The sequence below is a fragment of the Larus michahellis genome, chromosome 16 (genome assembly GCF_964199755.1).
Source record: "Larus michahellis chromosome 16, bLarMic1.1, whole genome shotgun sequence".
NCBI lineage: Eukaryota > Metazoa > Chordata > Aves > Charadriiformes > Laridae > Larus > Larus michahellis.
Window position 1 is genome coordinate 1,376,087 of NC_133911.1, and position 20,345 is coordinate 1,396,431.

General features: G+C 46.5%; 1 protein-coding gene across 4 annotated transcripts in view; it reads right to left on the reverse strand.

Annotated features, from left to right (window-relative positions):
- Positions 1–20,345, reverse strand: part of CDC42 (cell division cycle 42) — a 29,764-nt gene that overhangs the window by 7,615 nt on the left and 1,804 nt on the right. For all 4 annotated transcript variants that reach the window (XM_074560659.1, XM_074560660.1, XM_074560662.1 and 1 more), the window contains exons 2-4: positions 7,787–7,928; positions 2,844–2,916; positions 30–139 (exon numbers count right to left, since the gene is read on the reverse strand). In XM_074560659.1, coding sequence (XP_074416760.1) covers positions 30–139; positions 2,844–2,916; positions 7,787–7,891 — 288 coding nt within the window. In that variant the 5' untranslated portion in view covers positions 7,892–7,928. The remainder of the gene's footprint in view (positions 1–29; positions 140–2,843; positions 2,917–7,786; positions 7,929–20,345) is intronic.

Genomic DNA, 20,345 nt, shown 5'->3' on the forward strand with positions numbered 1-20,345 from the left:
GCCCCCTTTTCAAGCAGAGTTTGACCAACCTTTTCTTTCACATTTTCAAATGAAGAAGGAGACACCACTGAAAAACAGACCAGAAATACATCTGTCTGTGGATAGCTGAGGGGTCGTAATCTATCATAGTCTTCCTGACCTAGAAGAGGAGCAAATTAACACAGTATTAGAACCAGATAATGAAACACCGCCCTTCACAGGGAGTTCGAATGCATGCTCCAGCACAACAGCATGATTGTGATTAATCCTAACTCCTCAGCAAATACACGTGCCCTGAACCCAAACATTTGAAGACTCTGGTTTTCAAATACAGAACTCACTCAGTTGCTGTGTAACAACGAGCTGCTTGAAGTCACAGGAGAGCTGGGAATTCTGCTGGGAGTACACTCTTAATACAGGTTTAGATCAAACGCCCTCAGACTGTGTAACACTTTCTGCAATTACAACAAAAAGTTGCAGACCACAGATCTGGTTATAGAGGAGATCTTCTGCACCTAGTCCATTCATTACAAGTATTATGCCATCAAATTTCTTTACTCTGCAAAAACACTGCAGTTTGGAGAGAAAAAAAACCAGAACGGTTTTGTTCACTAGACCGTTCTGACCTGTGCTTGCAAACACTTAGTGAAGCGTCCTCCAAGCAGCGAGAGGAGAAGGCTGCCGGTACAGGTCAATGTGTTGAGGCCTTCCAGCAACATTCCCCTAAAAACGCACCAAAGCCCCGGCACGGGCCGTGCTTCAGAGGAAGCCAGGCTCTTCCCTTTGGGTCCGCAGGAGAGCGGGCAGTCCCTGCAGGCCACCATCAGCACTGACCCCCCAGCCCCACACTCTGCCTCAGCTCATTCTTGAGCCTCCTCCTGCTCCATTCAGTTGCGCTCGGTTTTTAGAAAGCAAACCTGGCACTAGAGGAGCTGCTGTACTTGCTGGCAACCAGAGCGGGAACACTTGTTCCAAATGCCTCGGATTTCAACTGATGCTCTCTCGCCATTCATACAGGACACAGACCTTTGAGATCTTGAAGGCGATGACTCAACACCTGGGAGATCTTAGTAGAAGAACATCTGTTTGAAGACGGAGGTCTAAACAGCTTGTTACAGCCATCATGCTTGGCTGGACACAGAGGAGCTAAGCACTGACCACAATACCTTGTGACTGTAACAGACCTACTCTAAAAAGCTTTATCTTCATAGTACAAGTTCAAAACAAAGACTTTTTTTTAATTTTACTGTAATATGGGTTTTATCCATCGTTAAGTTCTGCAGCATGTGCTGGCTCCTTAAATCGTAATGCGCTCAACGCAAAAACGCACCGCTCAACGCAAAAACGCACCGCTCAACGCAAAAACGCACCGCTCAACGCAAAAACGCACCGCTCAACGCAAAAACGCACCGCTCAACGCAAAAACGCACCGCTCAACGCAAAAACGCACCGCTCAACGCAAAAACGCACCGCTCAACGCAAAAACGCACCGCTCAACGCAAAAACGCAGGTGACCTTTAAAGAAGAAAAGCCTCCCATTTCAGCAGCCCAGCTCTGAAAGGAAAGTCTTTATATCCACGAGTGCGTAAAGTCACCTCCGTGCACTAAAGCCGCTTGGTAAGTTTTCAGAATTCCCGGCTGGATTAGCGCACTCCTGTTGACAGACAGTACGTGGATGCGCGGATCTAGAGGTGCAACAGTTCACGGAGGCCTGAACCCAAAGGAAACCGGGCAGAGAAGGACCTCACACAGTTTCTGCCCGCGCGGGGCCCAGGAGGCTACAGCTGATACCCAGCTAAGCACCGGTCCCACAGCAGCCTACACAACCCTTGGGAAGGGGCCTCTTTGCCCAGCTCCTTACCCATGAACTAGGGAGTCTGCAATAACTAACACCCAAATCACACTGAGGTGAAGAATGGGAAGAGCTAATTGAAGCTACAGGGTTTAATTGGAAGTGTAAGATCATTTCATTAATCAAGTAAGCCGCTAATGACGCATCTGTAAGAATACATCTGGAAACAGTCAGATTAAGTTCCAGCAAGACAATTTTAGGCAACAGCTCACCACCTAAGCTCTCTGGAAGGACTCTCCTGAAGGAGAGTTCACCACACCTGGTGCTGCCGCACCACTTTGGCACTAGCACAAGTTGGGGACTGGGTAACGAGCAGTTGAACCAGCTTCTACCCTTTCTTGCTAAATATTCGCATATGCAAAGCCATGTGTGTAGCTGTTTAATCACTGTACATTTCTCCAGCCAGAACCTGAGATAACACTCTAATAACCATAAACAAAAGAAGCCCGCAGATATATTTTTTTATTTAAAAAAAAAAAACACAGGTGTGGAGTTTCATAAACTCTCTCAAACATCCTGATTTCAGCCACGTTAAGAACAAGGCACATGCCACACGCACATCTCAGATGTTCTAATGTTAGTCATTCTGTCTTGAGGTTTGGTCAAAAAATAGGCTATTTACTAAATAAAAACCACACACAATCCACATATTTTATTCAACACAATTTTCTCCTTTAATTTTGCTTAAAAACACAGAACCCCCTTATCTTTCAGGTATCCCCTAGACTAGAGGTGAAAGTGTGAAACTTGTCATCTGGTGTCACAAAATAAAAAAGCTCTAAAGGAAGTGTAAAGTTTTCTTGGTTTGGTTTGGTTTTGGGGTGGGTTTGTTTTTAAATAAACTCCATTTAGTGACCCAAAGGTCAGGAAAGAAGAAAGAAGGGTCAAGAAAGCTTTTTCTCTTTCTTAAAAGAGAAAAAAAAAAAAAAGAACCAACTGCATGTCTTCATGTTCAATATCACCCCAACTAAATCTCGGGCGGTTACAATGACACGAGCACTTGATTTCTCACCTGCGGTATCAAAGAGGCCTAGGGTGTAAGGCTCTCCTCCAATCATCACCGTTACAGCATAGTTATCAAAAACCTGGTAAAGAAAAAAAAAAAAGAAAAAAAAGAGAAGCACATTTAAGAGGATGTGAATAAGCCATCTTTAAATCATGTCCGACTCACCTTGCCAGACCACCCCTGATGATTTGTACCAGAGTCATCCGCACAGGATAAGAGAAGCCATTAGGCTTACAATGCTATTACCGTTAAGGCTGTTAACGGGACAATTCAATTTGGAACAGGGATGCAAGAGCTGTTTCCATGAGGTCTCTCAAGCACAGGCACACCGGGTACACCGCTGCACAGAAGAGGGTAAAAGCCACTGAGCAAAACACCTGCAACAGCTCTTGCCTGTAACTGCAGAGGTTTCCCCCATCGCCACAGAAATGTCAACCTTCACACTTGGCCTGACACAGTAAACACGGTCCCACAAAGAGAGAACTGATAAACTTTGGCCCTGCCCTTCGAGGCACAGAACTACGGGGCTTCTTCTCCCAGGACCAAGTTCGCTGAAGTTCATCTTTCTGATCACCTACGGAATTCAATCCAGAGTCCATCCCTTCAACAGGAACTTTTCCTCCACCTTTGGAGGAAGCAATAGAGTTTGTCGAAATCACTCTGCCAAATTCACTCACAATCTCAATGGAAAACCCAGCCCCAGAAGACCCAAGTTATATTGCCTCTGAACAGCACCTGGCACAACAGTCCTGGCCTCAAGGGCAGACCTGCCACATGGCGCAGCCAACACTACCAAAAACGCTTCCCCCACTAACTTGTTTACAACACAGCTGAGCCCGAGGACCTACCCAAAGCCTCCTCCTTCAACACCCACACACTCAGCATTAAGGAATATACTGTCTGAGGTCAGTATCCTTAATTTCAATAACCACTTTATCTTCAGAACCGCAACAGGCAGTATTTCAGAAAGTGCCTTTGGCAAAGAATCCCTTCCACTGAAAAAAGCCCAACAACCTGTCCCTGCACCCTGTGCTGCAGGGTTACTCGGAGACGGTCGAGGTCTCGCCTAGGAATAGGGAAGCTCTGCTTCAACACAAAACTGAAGTCTGAGCAGCTCCCACAGCTGAAGTAAACCACAGCATTAAGGAGGCCAGCAGTCATCTCAAAAGCTTTCCATGGAGGTGAGGAGGGAGGGACGTGGAGAAATAAGCAGTCACATGCATCTGTTAACAGGGCTTTAGTAAGAGCTTAGGTCCTTGAGAAAATCCCACTAAAAACTGAGATAAGGTTGGGTAGGTTTAGGCTGGACATTAGGAAAAAAATTCTTCCCAGAAAGAGTGGTCAGACACTGGAATAGGCTGCCCAGGGAGGTGGTGGAGTCACCATCCCTGAATGTGTTTACGAGTCGTTTAGATGTGGTGTTGGGGGATGTGGTGTAGGGGAGAACTTTGTAGAGTGGAGTTGATGGTTGAACTCGATGATCCCAAGGGTCTTTTCCAACCTAAATGACTCTACGGTAAGACCAGCACAACAGCACCTCAAAGCTGAACTCCCAGGAGTTCAGCTCCTTCTCCTTTCCGCCCAACTGCCCTGGTTAAAGCAATACCTGACACCACACTAACTTTTTCCACTTTTCATAACTCAACAGTGACTGAGAAAGCAGCTATGGTCACAGTGTGCTGCACAGCCCCAGAAATATCAGCTAGAAGAAGTCACCCCTCGTGCTATTTTGCATTAGCATTCAAGATTTTGAAGTACTGCAAGAGATTTCAACACATCTCCATTACCTGCAGCCCAGTCCTTTACACACTGCACTCGGTTTGCCTTACCGACCACCTCAGAAAGCGGCCAGCCACAAACGAGAGCTTCAGGCTGGAGAAGGACGGAAAGCATTTCACAGAGCATGTTCCAATATGCCACAGCTTCAAGACTCCAAAGGACCGGTCAGGATGAAAACTCATCTGGTTGCTAGGTACAGAACGAGACACTGCAAAGCTCTACGCTGAAGGTCAGAGCATTTGCTCCTTCAGATGTCAGAAGATGGTTGGCAGCTTAATCCCCCAAAGACACCCCCTCCTTTTTGCCCAATGAACAGCAAGTCAATAATACTCCTTGTGGCTGCCCTTTAAGGGGATTAGCAACCATTTTCCCTCACTGTTTTTTTTTTTTTTTGTGGGCTTAAGCTCTGTATCTGCAAAATGGGGTCTTTACTTTTTTATTTTTTTTAACAGCCACTATCGAAAAAGTCATGGGTTCAGCTCTAAGGAGCCTTCAGGCAAACCTGGCAACTACTGTCTCATAGCATAATCCACAGACGATGACATCCTCAGTTGTGCCAAACAGGCTAAAACCAGAGCAACAGTTAGCCCAACCAGAAGTTTCAATTCCTGCCAGTGCCGCACAGCCCATCACCGCGGCCGGATAAGCTCCTGATCTGCCGCTCCAGATGCTGCCAGCGCCTCCTCCACGGACAGGCCCCTTGCCGCCTTTTTTGAGAATGGCAATGACATCAAAAACACACAGGTGACAAACCAGGTGCAATACCAGGATGATCCTCTCATTATGGACCAGCAGGGAAGAAGTAGCTTTTGAAACTGAGTTTTACCCTTCTCAAGTTTGAGAGCAGTGTTAAGCGTCCCGGTGCGATGCTCCGCGGTAGCTGCTGCAGCTGGATTCCTGGTGTTTGTCACTACGCTGGCCTGGAGCTAACACCAGGATCTACCCGGTTCTCATAAATCAGAAAGTCATCTCCAGGTTGTTTTTTTTCCTGCTTAAACATTTTTATTAAGCAGTTTGAGCCCTACCCACCTTACCTTAGGGTCCTTAGTCAGACACAAACACTCTGGGAACATTAAAGCTTGTCGACTCTCAAGACAGGCTGCTTTCATTTTGGGAACGGTGCCCTCTATTATATTTTTTTGCCCATTTATTACTCGAAGCATTAGCCGAAATATCAGGGGTTACTTACCAGTTTGCAGAGTATGAAATATGCCTCCAGGCCATCCACAGAACTAGGAATAGGCCTGTGATATCCCCAGAACAGCGAGTTCCTCCAGCCATGAGGTTCAGAGGTAAATATTATTCCAGAAACACGGGACAGTTTTAAAAGGCACTATAAATAAGCCTCAGCACACCTTAAGCACACTTCACTGGCAAGTAACTTGTTTCATTGAGTAGTTTTTCCCCACATTGCTTGTTAGCAGGGATTTATAGACAGTACTACCATCTGCAGGACAGCAGACAAACCTGCAAGCTTTCCAAATAAACATTTTCAGATTATAACCTCTTTCAACATAATTAAGGGTCATTTCACTAGGGATAAGTATAGAAGCGCTCGCTGCCTGAACTCCCTGACCTCTCTCATTTCCTCTTGACCATAGAGAATAGCTTAAATAGGGCAAGCAGGCTCGCACAGATCCACCACGGGATGTGGTTGTCCTACAAGCATCCCGGCAGGATACTTAACACCACTCTCAAAAACTCGAGAGTGGCAAACGCCGTTTCAAACGCTGCTTCTTCCCTCCCAGTCCATAATGAGAGGATGTCCGCGAGATGAACTTAGGTCTCCACGTCTCCAGCACAACCCTCAGGTTCCTAACAGCGGTCACTGCATCCACCCTGAATGCTCTCAGGTTTGGGAATTCCCTTCATCTTTAGTTACAGATCTATAACTAAACACAAACATTTTTGTTCTGTGGGAGTCTGTCCTATTCTTAACAAACCCCAAATTTGGTAAGCTGAAGATCTTTGGATAGCGTACAAAACCAACACCTCAAAAAGAGGCAATGAAGTTCACTGCAACTTCTTTTTCACAAAGAGCGGACGTTTTTGTAAAAAAGTAGCTGTTCTGAAAGAGGCAGGAGCTACCCTGCATCTCAGAGGAGCCGGCTCTTCTTATAACTCGCTTCATCATAACAGAAAAGATCATTGACCCTTCCACCACAGGCATTCAGCCTCTTGGCAATGCATTTCCAGATTCAAATTTGCTTGGGGTATCTGGCTAAACTCTTCCATTTCTACATGCGTAGATGGCCTTTTCAGGTCCACAACAGAGAAAAGTGATCAAAAGAGCATCCAGGTGTTAAAGGCTCTTGCAGCAACCTCCCTAAAAAACCAAACCACCTCAGTGTCAGCAAACTCATCTTCATACGCAACATTAACAAGAAAAAAAAAACACTTTTCTATTAAAAAGATAACGCGCATGTGGCTTGTAGGCAAACTGCTCCCCACTTGATCTTTAGATAAGCCAAGGGATTCAGTATCTCAGAAAACTGAGCCTGTAAGACTCCAACAGGTTACTTAGAAGTAATCAAGGACTACACACAAAGGTGGCAAGTGTTTGGAAGTACAAATGAATGAGACTGGGCAGTCTAGATTCAAAGACGGCTTCAGCTAAGCACGCGAGAAATAACTAGCCACACTCCATAGTTCACCGCACAACCTCGGGGTGCTTCAGAGCTGCAAAGCAGAAAGGAGCATCAGAAAGCGTTCGGTGTAGTCACTGACTGCTCTAGCAACATAAAATACTGCTTTCCCTAAAAATGAAGACGTGGCAAGAACTGAGAGCACAAGCTGGAAAGCGGGTCTTCCTGCTCCTTGCTCTCCACTTCGCAATCCTAACAACTGCAAATAATCTTGTTCACAGAATTCTGCCGGTGGCCATCAGCAACCAGAAGCTTAGATTCTGCAAAGCAGTCAAGCAGCAGGAACTGCCCCGAGACAGGAAAGGCACCCCAGCGCCACCAGGTAACGTGAGAGACGGGTAGCAGTAGTGTCCCGAACACACCGATCATTCCTTTTCTGGGCTGTACTAGTTAGTCTCCAACAGGAAAGCAGGCTGGAAGAACAAGTATTAAGGCGTGCACTCCACAAAGGTTAGTTAGGAAGGAAACTCATGCTGCCCTACCCCACCATGCCCAAAGGACAACTGGAGCCCTTCTCGCACTTACCGTTGGTACATATTCCGATGGGAATTTATTTGTTGTGTAAGAAATTAGGAGACAGGTTTTACCAACAGCACCATCACCCACAACTACACACTTGATCGTCTGCATAGCTGAAGTCTACTAGGATATCAACTCCAACGAGAACCTAGAAGAAAAAAAAAAAAAGATACATATTTTTAGATGTTTCTCATTCTCACTAGATAGCAGTCCATGTCACTGATGAGCTTCGACTGGAGCCCAAACCACTAACAGCACATATGGGATCTGGAAATAGACATTCCTACATCAGGCGGTGGATCCATTCTCTCCATCACACCCCCAAGATAGGAAGCTGCTTATTTTCATAAATGCAAATACCTCCTCCCTACAGCCAGACCCCTCCTCCCACCACATACAACTGCCAACACCACCTACGACATGGTCACTTTTCTATATTGCGAGGACGGACTAGGCAAACTTAGCATGATTTTTTTTCCTAGTAACCTAGAAGTGAGAAATAAAAAAAAGGTCTTAAGGCCTTCCCGGGCTGTTTTTAATGCAAGGACACATCCAGCCTTAGAAAGCCAAAAGCGTAAGCTTGGGTCTTGCTGACTGCTAAGTAACATACGTGCCTCCCAAGAGATCCTCTCCCTCTGGAGAGACTTCACTAAAGGCAGCTCAGCAGGAAACACAGCAGCACGAGCTTTGAAACTAGTTTACGGGATACGAGTTAGCCAGTACAGACAGAAGCAAACATGATTAATTCCTTCTCCCCGCCATTTCTTTTTGTTCTGTTGTGGGGTTTTTTTGGTTTTGGTTTTTTTTTTTTTTTTTTAAAGCCCAAGTACAGTTCTACAGTCTTTTGGTTAAAGTCACTACTTAACGTGCACCTTTATCCCCACATTGAAGGCTGACAGCAGGGAGCAGCTCAGCGGGGCATCGGGTTCCCAAGGAATCGTATTACTCTCCGGGCATTACAAAACCACGATGCACCCAGCTACTTCAACGCCGTCCCAGCACAGACTTTAGCACACAAACTAAATCAATATTTGCCATCAATACCTCTTCCAAACATTATTTAGCTACCTCCAGTGCCAGACACAGATGCCCTTCATTAATATATTACTTTAATTAGAAAAGTACCAGGCTTCTGGCCATTCATTCACATACAGGTGTGAAATCCTGACCCCAGCAAGCCCAGCAGCAAAGCTCCCACTGACTTCCAGCATTTCCATGTTATTGGAAGTACTTTTATTTATAGCGACAAAGACTCGCAAACCGAGTTACCCCCTGCCGGGGGGGCGGGCAGGGAGCAGAGCACAAGGAGAGACATCCACGGCAGCAAATTTACCCTCAGAACGGTGGCAATGCTTTAGCCAAGCAAGGATGTTGCCAGGGCTCTCAGTTCTGGGTAACTGCATTAAAAAAAAAAAAGAATTTGAATTGATCCCTACTGAACCATGCATTTGAGCGCCTCCTGGGGATTTCACTTCTCAGAGCCATCTGGAAGAAATACGACGCAGTTCCAGGTTTTTGAGTGTTCTGGTCACGGCTAACAACACGATTTGATACTGCACATCCCACTGTTACGCTTGCAAGGAAAGCTACTTGCTAGGAACTCAAAACAAGCCTTACACCACTGTCTCTTCTTCGGATGCTGCAGGAACGCTCAACTATTTAGACGGAGCCAGTTAACTTCATAACAAACACCCTCAAAAGGTCCGAAAACCGGTACTTGTCGGGGAATACTAATCACCACCATTCCCGCAAGCCACAGAGAGACCCACAGCAGGCAATTTTAGGAAATGGCAGCAAAGCCTCAGAGCAGGACATCAGCCGGCATCTGGTGCATCAGGCACTCACAACACTGCTACCTGTACATCTGCGTTCAACATACGCAGGATGTTGGAGATCTGGGCAGAGAGAAACCTTATGAAGTTCAACAAGGGCAAGTGTAGGGTGCTGCACCTGGGGAGGAACAACCCCATGCACCAGGACAGGTTGGGTGCTGACCTGCTGGAGAGCAGCTCTGTGGAAAGAGACCTGGGAGTCCTGGGGGACAACAGGATGACCATGAGTCAGCAATGTGCCCTTGTGGCCAAGAAGGCCAATGGCATCCTGGGGGTCATCAAGAAGAGCGTGGCCAGCAGGTGGAGGGAGGTCATCCTCCCCCTCTACTCTGCCCTGGGGAGGCCACAGCTGGAGTACTGTGTCCAGTTCTGGGCTCCCCAGTTCAAGAGGGACAGGGAACTGCTGGAAAGGGTGCAGCAGAGGGCTACAAAGATGATTAGGGGACTGGAACACCTCTCTTATGAGGAAAGGCTGAGGGATTTGGGTCTCTTCAGTCTGGAAAAAAGACGGCTGAGGGGTGACCTTATCAACACTTATAAATACTGAAAGGGGGGGTGTCAGGAGGATGGGGCCAGGCTCTTCTCAGTGGTGCCCGGGGACAGGACAAGAGGCAATGGGCACAAACTTGAGCATAGGAAGTTCCACCTAAACATGAGGAGGAACTTCTTTACTCTGAGGGTGGCAGAGCACTGGAACAGGCTGCCCAGAGAGGTGGTGGAGTCTCCGTCTCTGGAGGCATTCAAAACCCACCTGGACATGTTCCTGTGTAACCTGCTCTAGGTGACCCTGCTCTGGCAGGGGGGTTGGACTAGATGATCTCCAGAGGTCCCTTCCAACCCTATGATTCTATGATTCGCATAGGCATCAGGCGTTATCACCAGGCCTCTACTTGGTGCCATGTTTCAACATCAAAATAGTAAAAATCTGTTGATTTGTGCAGCACGCTTCAGTTTCAGACAGGATGATCAGCAGCATCCACAGCGAAGCCGTACCAACAGGCCCTTCATTAATACCATAAAAAGTTCTGAAATTTGGCCCTGAAGCAAATGCACGTTTACTCAGAAGGACGAAGCAATCGTTTGCATTTCAAAAGACATTTTCTGTGTTCAGGTCAGCTCATCCGTTTGTTGAGATATTGTGTCGACTGCTAAAGGTGCTCACGTAGTTCTGCCCTGCCATGCTGGTGGCACTGATCAAAGAAAAAAAAGCCGCATTTTAGAATAAAAAAAAAAAAAAAAGAGTCACCAGAAAGAAAGCAGTCAATGGAACTGAGCAGCTCAGTCCCAAATTAAGAAAGCCTTCATGTTTAAAACAAAGGTGGAAAGGGATGAGTCCCTTGTTAAGTAGATTCTAAGAGGAAAACACATCAAAACAGGTATCAGACCTAGCTCACCAACTCAAGCACACCCCAACTAAAACCAGCCTAACTTTCCAGCACGCCTCGCCAGCGTGCCAGCCTCCTCCACGCCATAAGGCACCATCACCGGCCTTTTGGTTTGGGATTTCCCCAAACACAGCCACACAGCTGTGTGCCTGCACAGCACAGGTAGCAGCCTTCACGAATTCCTTTCAGAGTTCATCGATTTCGTACAAAACATTGGGCTTCCCAGCTTTTCCAATGGCGGGCGGAATTCAGGAGATCTCTGCTCCGGCTGCCCTTGCTCACCCCACGCGGTATCACAAGAGGAGGAGCACACCCACCTCCAGCTCCACAGCACTGGGGCCACCTCTTTGAGAAACCCAGTCTCCCTTCCACCCTGCCCTCCCCCTGCCGCACACCTCCTCCTCCTCCATTCTCTGTTCCTCCTCTCCCTTCCTGCTCTACCTCCTCTTCTACCCTCTTGCCCCAATTATTCGTATTTCCTTGTTTACTCATAATTTGCAGGTTACATATCTGCTTCAAGACAGCCTTTCCAGAACCCAGAAAGCACAGGAGAGGAAAAATCCAGGCTCTGAAGTGCTTCCTATGCTTTTTTGCAGCATACCAATCCATGATCAACTACAAACCTTAAAATTCTGTATATTCACTCGTACAAGAAAAGCTCGCATATGCCTTTAAAAAAAAAAAAAGGAGACGTGTTTAGTGTTACTCTTCAAAACTCATTACTCCAGCAAGCATCAAGCAAGCAACAAAAGGAAAGCCCAGTACGAGAAAGCCCATCGGTGCAGTACGCGAGTCACTGCAAACCTCCGCTTCTTCCCTGTCCTCAGACCCAGCCAAGCCCCGCACAAGCTCTGGGACGGGCTCAGAGACAGAGCACAGGCTGGCCACACACGCCTCGCACGCAGGCAGCGTTACTGCCACAACACTCACTTCTGAGTCTCACAGTGCACAGCGGAGAACACCAGCAGTTCAAGTTAAGAGTATTTCCCATAAAAGCACTGCTTACTCTCAGCCTGCACCTCAAATTCACTTGAATTCCCAGGGCTGGTATGGTCCGCATCACCGATCCAAACGCGTACCACCCTACGCTGGATGGGGGCGGGAGGGAAAGGCTCTGAACTCACCCCACACACCGCCTTTTCCCACCGGCTGACCCGAGCCTTCAAGCTTTCGGGCAAGCGGAACAAAACAGAGTGCAAATAACCCGACGCCTCACTCCGAAGCATAAAGCAGAACCTGAACGGCACAACAGGTGACCTGGAAAAGCCTGAGCAGGGCTGGGTGTTGGTTAGGAAAAAAAAAAAAAAAACAAAACCAAAAGGAAGACATTAACAAAATATACCATGGAAAACACTGAACTGCCCCCCCCAGACATTGTCTATGTACCAAGTGACTACCATTTCTCTCACACAGTTGTTTAACTGCCACCCCCCAGCCCATGAGACGCTTCGGGATTACATCTTCACAGGACCAAACTGCATTCCAGCACATTTTTAGGTAAAAGGATCCCCTCACCATTTTTTTTCCCCTTAATGGATATGTAACTTTATCTTTAAATACTGACATAAGAAAGCCTAAGTTTTAAACAGATTTAGAGTCTTAAGCATAGGTCTCAAAAGTCTTACCAGTGGAAAAGTGTTGGTGAATAAATTATTTTACTTGGATTATCGGGCTTTCTAGATTAGCAGGATGAGCTACCTTCTGTTTTCCATTTCTAAGAAGTCCAGAGAACACAGCGGAAAACAAGCTCATTTTTAGGGAGCTCCCATGCACCATCCTGCGACCTACTCTTCCGTAGGGAAAGCTTTAAAGACAGATACCTCATTGACTCGTGGTTTCAAAGTGATCTAGTCCAATAGGAGATACAGCTAGGGAATAACTCATCCCTACCGCACAGCGCCAAAGGAGGGAGAAGCAAAGAAGTTACAAGGGGTTTGGGGCTGCTCCCCAAAAAAAGTAGCCTAATAAAAGGAAGCCTACACACACACCACCCAGCAGGACTAGGAAACACTCCGAGTAGTTTTAAATATCTGAGGGAATTAAAACAGACTGGAAAGCGCTGAAGTCATCCCAGTTTGAGTGCAGTGAGTGAGTTTTGAGGCATGTAATCGTGAGCCACCCGGCCAAGCCCAGACAGGGGAGCTGATAAAGACTAGGAATGTAATGCAAGTCACTTCTGTTCAACAAGATCTAAAGACATCTTAAAAAAAAAAAACAACAACACTGAATTGATTTAATTTCTCAAACCTCTCTGTATTGTAACAAAAAACTCCAGTGCTTCAGCAAAGTACATGTTAAACTGATCATATTTCTAATATTTGTTGGATTTTAACCTGTTCAGCATGCGATCACACCCGCAGGCTTTCACAGAGCTCAACGTTATCCTGGCAACTGTGGATTACAAAGCCTCGTAAACTTTGTCAAATTCATCAGACAACCCTATTCCAGACTCAACAGGTCCATTTTACAGAATTTTCCTTTAAAGCCCAGTTACATTTTTATGACAGACAGCTGATCTGCATTGAGGATTAATCCCAAAAAAGTGGTAACAGAGATGCAAGTGCTGCAATGAAAAGTTTAATTAAAGTCTCCAGCGGGACGCTGTGTAGATAGGTTAATCCTCCCTAGTGCAAAGGCAAGTTTGGAATTAGGCACTTTCTTCGTACAGGCCTGTGCATGCTCCAAAAGACCCTGAGAGATCACAAAAGGCCGAAGAAATCCACGGTGCCTATGGCAAGTTCCCCCTTACATAGCACAAGTTGCAAGAAACGCTGTCCCAAACGCACCCTGACACTGCGGCCCCTCTTGTACAAGCCTACTTTTCCCAGTTTAATGGCAAGCACATGAAACGTGGTGTTACTATGGGAGCCCCTTAGTTTTAATGCACAGTAGTTGCAATATATTCTAGCAGCAACGGGAACTACGGACTGTGAAGAATTAAGTGAAATTTTGTGGCTCTTTGTACACAATCAGCGTTCTCTCCTAAACCAAGAGGTAAGAATGTGCATGATCTTGCCTTCAGTCTCCACAAGCAATTCGATGCAGAAACCACAAGCCTCCAAGCTTGCTAAGATTCCTTTTATTTTTAAGCTGCTGAAGTCTGTTTTCAGGTCAGAACGCGTACGTTCTCCTCGCCAAAGGAAACCGAGCTGTCAAATCTGTCCACACATCCTGCACCGGTTTCCTGCCGAGCCTCAGCAGCACCGCGGCTTCCTCTTTCAGGCAGGACTGAAACTGCTGCCATTTCATCACAGGTACCGGCTGGAGGCAGCTCCCCGCGAGCAGCCGCCGCCTGATGACCAAGAACCATTTCATGATGCTCTTTAGCGCACACACCATTAACTCACCAGTCGCAGCTTAACCAGCTCCTCGCAGCTCCCAGATCCTGTTTGGAAGCCTGCTACATGTTACAAGAAAACAGAGCTATTTCTGAAGACTAAGACCATTAATTATTTTTTTTTCCCCTCCCGAACAATGCAATTGTACAGTAAAAAGGTTATTCATCTAACTCCTGTGAGCTCAAAGCACTCGGGAGTCCACAATGAAAGGAAGACACTTAGGCATGCTGATGTCTGTTAACCACTTTTACCCTTCCACACTACTTCCATTTTTTACCTTATAAAAAACCCCACGTTTCTAAATAAAGTATTTGTTTGTATTTGATAATTTGTTCCTAGACTAATCACAGTCATTTCAAGGCACCCTCGCCCTACCGTTTCAAGGTACTTGCCCTCTGCCACGTCCTCCAGCCCTACTATAAACTAACACTTTTGCTTTTCAAATTGGCAAGTCTCCCGAACCAGGGGCACCAGAGAGAGACAATCAGCTACTACAACCCAAGCCACCCTGTTTCCCCACCAGATGCCTACCAGTATTATATGGGGAAAGCACTAATTGAACACTTGCGGTACAGACCTGGCACGGCGAACCCTTCATCGCAAAGATCACTGCGCGCAACGCACTGGTTCTCTGTGAAGATCACAAACCACTAACAAAGAGACCGCACGGGTTCAGCTGTCAACAGCAGAGCTAAAAGACCTTGGACCTCTTGCTACACTGGTGTTGTCGCAGACCTGTGATGCAAACCACCAACAGCAGCTGCTCTCTGATTAAGAGCTGAACCCCGGGAAGACTCCCTGGCACAGAGGGCAAAACTGGTTTCAAGAGCGGCGTTACCGCGGCCAGTGTTCTCCTCTGCAGGTGTACAGCAGCCATTTACGGATGTTACCTAAATCCCCCAGCCCAAAACCCCCCTTTCAGCCTGCTAGGAATCTTCCTCGGGGAGATCTCACCCCAGAACTACACACATGTGCCACTTCTATACTAGTAACGCAGTAAAAGAAATTCGAAAGTACGTATCACGCTCTAAACCGCCTGGTGCCCAAGCTCACCTGCCTGCCCTGCCCGCAGCTCAGACTGCTGCGGGCACACAAGCGAGAAACAGAAATGCACGTGCTCCCGAAGCTTCCAAACTGAGCTTAAGGCCCAGGTATTTAACTTCTTAAACAGAGCTTAAAAAAAAAAAAAAAGCTGTCAAGCTATAAACCAGCACAGGCGTTGCACTGCCTCAGAAGAAGGGAAATCATGAAGTCCAAGGCAAAGCTTGCAAAAAGCAGAAGAAACCACTGAAGAAACAGTCTTGTATCGTAATCAGTTCAGGGTCTTGAAAAAGATATCCTTCTTTTTAAGCACTGGTTGTTTGGGGGTTTGGGGTTTGTGCTGGGTTTTTTTTTTTGTTTGGTTGTTTTTTTTTAACTTCTGCTAGCAAGTCAGGCAACCCTTTAAATCCCATCTCAGAATTTGCACTCCACAAGGGAGAACTATCTCCAAAAAACAGCGTTCCTTTTTGGTTTATATGGAAGGCGTCTAATTAGCAGACATACGGCCAAAAAAAAAAAAACAACCCTCAGTTATGCTACAAGTTGGTGTCAAGAGGAACACAAGAATTCCGGGTACAGATCCAGATCTGCGGCAGGTCTCAATGTGAAGCTGAAGAGACCCACAGCAGCAGAGCACACTCCAGCTCGTACGCCTGCCCGCACCCACAGTCTCACCCTGGCACTGGACACAAGAATGGGCAACATTTAGGCCCACAAAAGCCAGATACAGGATCACCATCACCGACGGAGCTGGACCAGCACCATGACAGACCTAGCTGAGCTCTCAGGCTGATGTTGTTCTTGAAACCCACCGAATTTGCTACCGTTATGGGAACGCCTGTTTGAGGTTAAGTATGCGTCTGGGGTCTTGGAGCATCCCAAGGTCTGCCCCGCAGCACAGCTTGCGTATCCCAATGCCTCTGTGGTTTTGAAGCACCCGTTTCTAGCCAAGTTACTAGGAATTACCAAGGAAGAACCAAGAGATCTCTTCTCAAAACGCAGTTTTCTGAGATCAACTGGTATTTTCTACACTTAACATAACTTTCTTTTTCTGATGATGTAAGTAAGGATTGACAGCCACTTTGTACATCTTCGTAAAGTCTCCTCACAACAAACTGGTGAAGCAGAGACATGCACAAGATAGGAAGTGAAGGCACTGGGTGGGGGAATTTTAAAAGCCTGAACCTAAACTACCAACGTGCTTCAAGTTCTGTAACTTCAAAAAAAAGAAGGGGAAAGCCATGTCATCCCATTTTAGTCTGAAGTTCGAAACAAGAAAGCTGCCCATGCAGCCTGCCCAGACAGAGAGTGACCCAGTGGGCTCTCTGCTGCCACGGCAGCTCCAGCGTGGTGCAGCCGTGCCTACATGTGCCCACCCGCCGTAGCACTGGCACTGACCATCTCGGCAATGGCACGGCTCAAAACTGCCACCTTAACTTTACCGAATTCGACAGGAAAGAGCAAAAGCGTCGTTTTCTCTGTTATCACTCTGGTTAAGATTACACTGTCAAAACCAGCCCTCAGCACCAGGAAAACCTGCCTCAGATCAAACACTGGGAAGTACGTGGGCTTACATTAAGTCCTTTTTGGTCAAAGGCATTTTAATCTTACATTATTACTCTTCACTTTCATATTCTACAGGAAGCTGGTTTACCCTACCGTGTAACAAAATCCTGTTCAGTATTTTAATACCACATTAAAAAAAAATATCTTTATTAGCTTAGTTTCATACTGTTAATATGTAAAAATACGAGCTGTACCTATACTCCTGTTCTTGCACACTAACAAATCATGGTGCGCACTAGCCTCGCTGTTTCTCTCCCCATACCAACGGTCAGCTACGTTCTAAAACAGGCACTGGCAGAACTTCCTCTATTTTGAGGCACATTTTTGCATAATGGGAAGCACCCTGCATGCGCATCAGTTGCGGCAGATCTCTCCTCATTCCTGTTACGCGCAGGGAAGGGGACAGTTGCGGGTGCTCCGTGCACACAGCCTTGAGGATGCAGCGTGTTCGGGGGACATAGCTCAGGCCGAGCAGCAACATACCGTCTGAGGACTAAAGAGATAAAGCTTTGTTAAAAAAAAAAAAAAAAAAACATTGCAAGAGCAACTTTCAACTTTTCCAAGCCACTGAGCCACCTTGCCATTTCTTTTAAAACTAAGGAAGTAGCTGGGAAGTTCAGAAAATAACTGAAGCGGGAGAGGTGGCCCCACACTCACCTAAGCGGAGGAAGCGACCAGAGCAGCTGGAGCCCCCCTCCCTCGCGCGGCAGAGGACAGGCCACCCGCAACACCTGGGCCGAGGCAGCAGGACCCAGTGCCTGTTGGGCAACTGGCAGTTTCTCAGCAGTAGGTAAATGCAGAAGATGCTCAAGAAAAAGTAACAGCCCCCACCGCAGGACATGGAAGAGGAGGATCCTTCTGAGCGGAACCAAGCCTTTAGCTCGGCAACACAAGCACTAAAAACAAAAATAAGTCACTAAACTCAAGTTAACTGTTCAAACGCATCGAGGTGAACCACAACCAGAGCATGGCCACCGTCACATCCAAGCCCAGGACGCAGCCTTCCCACAACAAGCCCTTTGGCATTCAGCTGTTTGCCAGCCACCGCTGGCCCAAGGCAAACAGCTACACCAGTTGATGGAGGGGCAGATGCCCTCTTTCCTTACACCCAAAGCTGCAGGAACATTTTTGTCATTCCCCCCCGCTCCTCCCCCAAACAGAACACTCATCATTGGCCAAAAACACAGCACAGCATCTTTCAACTTGAGAAGAGCTGAGCAATTCAAAACAGCTTGTTACAAACCAAGACAATTCTGGCAGCCGTAGCTATGGCTGTGAGTCTGGCACCGCCAGTGACAGCAATCCTGTCCCGCTGTAGTCTGCCTCCGGGCCTCGACTAGTCCCCACTCCTCTGCTCAGCCTAAGGTTTGCTCCGACACTGTATTCGCTTGGTAAAAACCTTCACCCTGACGTAGTTTGGTCTACGCTTCGAAAATACACACTGATACCACACCATGGGACCACAGGCACGGAAGTCTGAGCGCAGATGAGGGCGGTATCTGCACAGCACCGCCAGGCAGAAAGGCTCAGAGGAAGCCCCTCCATTGCTGTATTCAAAAAGGTTTTGTTTCGGTTTTTCAAGAGACAAGAGAACAGCGCATGGAACAACTCTCCTGCTGGGAATTATGCCGTAACATTCAAAAGTAATGGGGTGAATTAGCAGCGCAAGAGCTTAAAATAGAACTACGGTTTTTAAAAGCTTTTGCAAAACTAACCCTTTGTTTTGTCTTTGTAAAATGTCCCTTGTTTAGAAGAAAAGTCGATACATCAAGAAAAGGGCAACTCCTTCACCGATGAGAAAATAGGCCAAACGGTATTTTGAAGTTTTAAAACTCTTTAAAACAGAAGTCACTAACTGAAACTCAAAGGGAAGACTGCAAAGATCAATTTCATGCCAGCAGCATTGAAACTCTGCTTCTCATATTCATTATTTTCAGTTTACTGCACACCCAGGACTGGATAAACAAACCCAGTTCTTCCACCCAACAACAATCCACCCCCAGAAGCTGGGAATATCTCGCCTTAATGCCATTTTTGTCGTTTATCTCAGGCATTTACCTGCAGACCATCATAAAGACGCAGCAGGGGCTGCAAGAGGCAGCTAACCACTGCATATGGAAGGCCATACGGAGAATTTTGTGCCCGAGGAGACACTCTGGTGAAAGGGTTTTACCTGCCACTTCCAGGGGTAATCCTTTCCGATGGATACCCTTATGGTATGCATGTGTATGCAGTACGGTGTAAGCTATATTAAACAGGGCTTGAAGGAAGCCACGTAACTAAGTGATGATAGGCTCCAGAAACGTAAAGATGCTTCAAATTTCTTTAAAGCTTCAGCATAAAAACTTAGCTAGTCACTACGTTGTTTTATTTGTCACATATTAACTACTAAAATTAGTGGGCTTTTTCAGCCGCATTTAGCATAATGGGGTGACAGGAGCCAAGGCAGAACTCTGCAACACACTAAGTGTAAGTGGTTAAAGGGACTTTCTTGTGCTACTCAGAGTACCAGAAACCGATTTCACTTCCATTCAATTTGACAGCACCTTCACCTTCTATGAAAAAAAAGGTGGTGTTCTTTCCTCGGGAACTGGAGCCTCAAGAGTGAGGATAATGACATCCCCCTACAATTCCCCCTTACAGACTATTACTCTAGAACTCAGATCACTGAAATTCATACGATCGAGGCTAATGACAGCATGAAAGCTCATCTGACCACAAAAAGGCAGGCAGAGGAAGGAGAGGGCTAAAACGCACAAGCCCATAGATGATTTTTAAAAGCTGTGAGCACTCACATTAGCGTAAAGCAGATTACATACACCTCAGCTGCAATGATGCACATTCATATATTCTACAAGTTCTCGAGTTGGAAGCCAGCTGTATCAATATGCTGTATTGACTGTGAAGCTCACAGGGCAACAGATAGCTGTTGAAAAGATTTTAATTAAGATGTCCAGCTGTCTGTGCTCATACGACTTGGAAATTTATTTCAGTACCAAAGCAGCATTTTAACCAGAAGGAACTTTTACATCAGGATTAGCAGTCAAATTCAGGCTGCTCTTCACATCAGCCCTTCACAGGCTTTGCAGGAAAGCAAGGAAAGCACAGCTGCACACTCATCAGGGAAATCCCTTGGAGTTTCAGATGTTTCTGTTTACTATTGTTCTTTTAGTAGAAGCTCTACGGATTCCATTTTAGATACTCCAGACACTCCAGGACTTCCAGAACATTTCTATTTAACAATGAAAACCCAATAAGCTTCACAAAACAGGCATCAGTTCCAGGCAAACAAATAACCCCAAGCAGGACATGTAATGAGCTGCGAGCACCAGTTGCAGGTCATGAATAACCAAGTTCAAAGTATGCAAATCTAATGATTAAAATTTCTGCCTAGAACACGTTA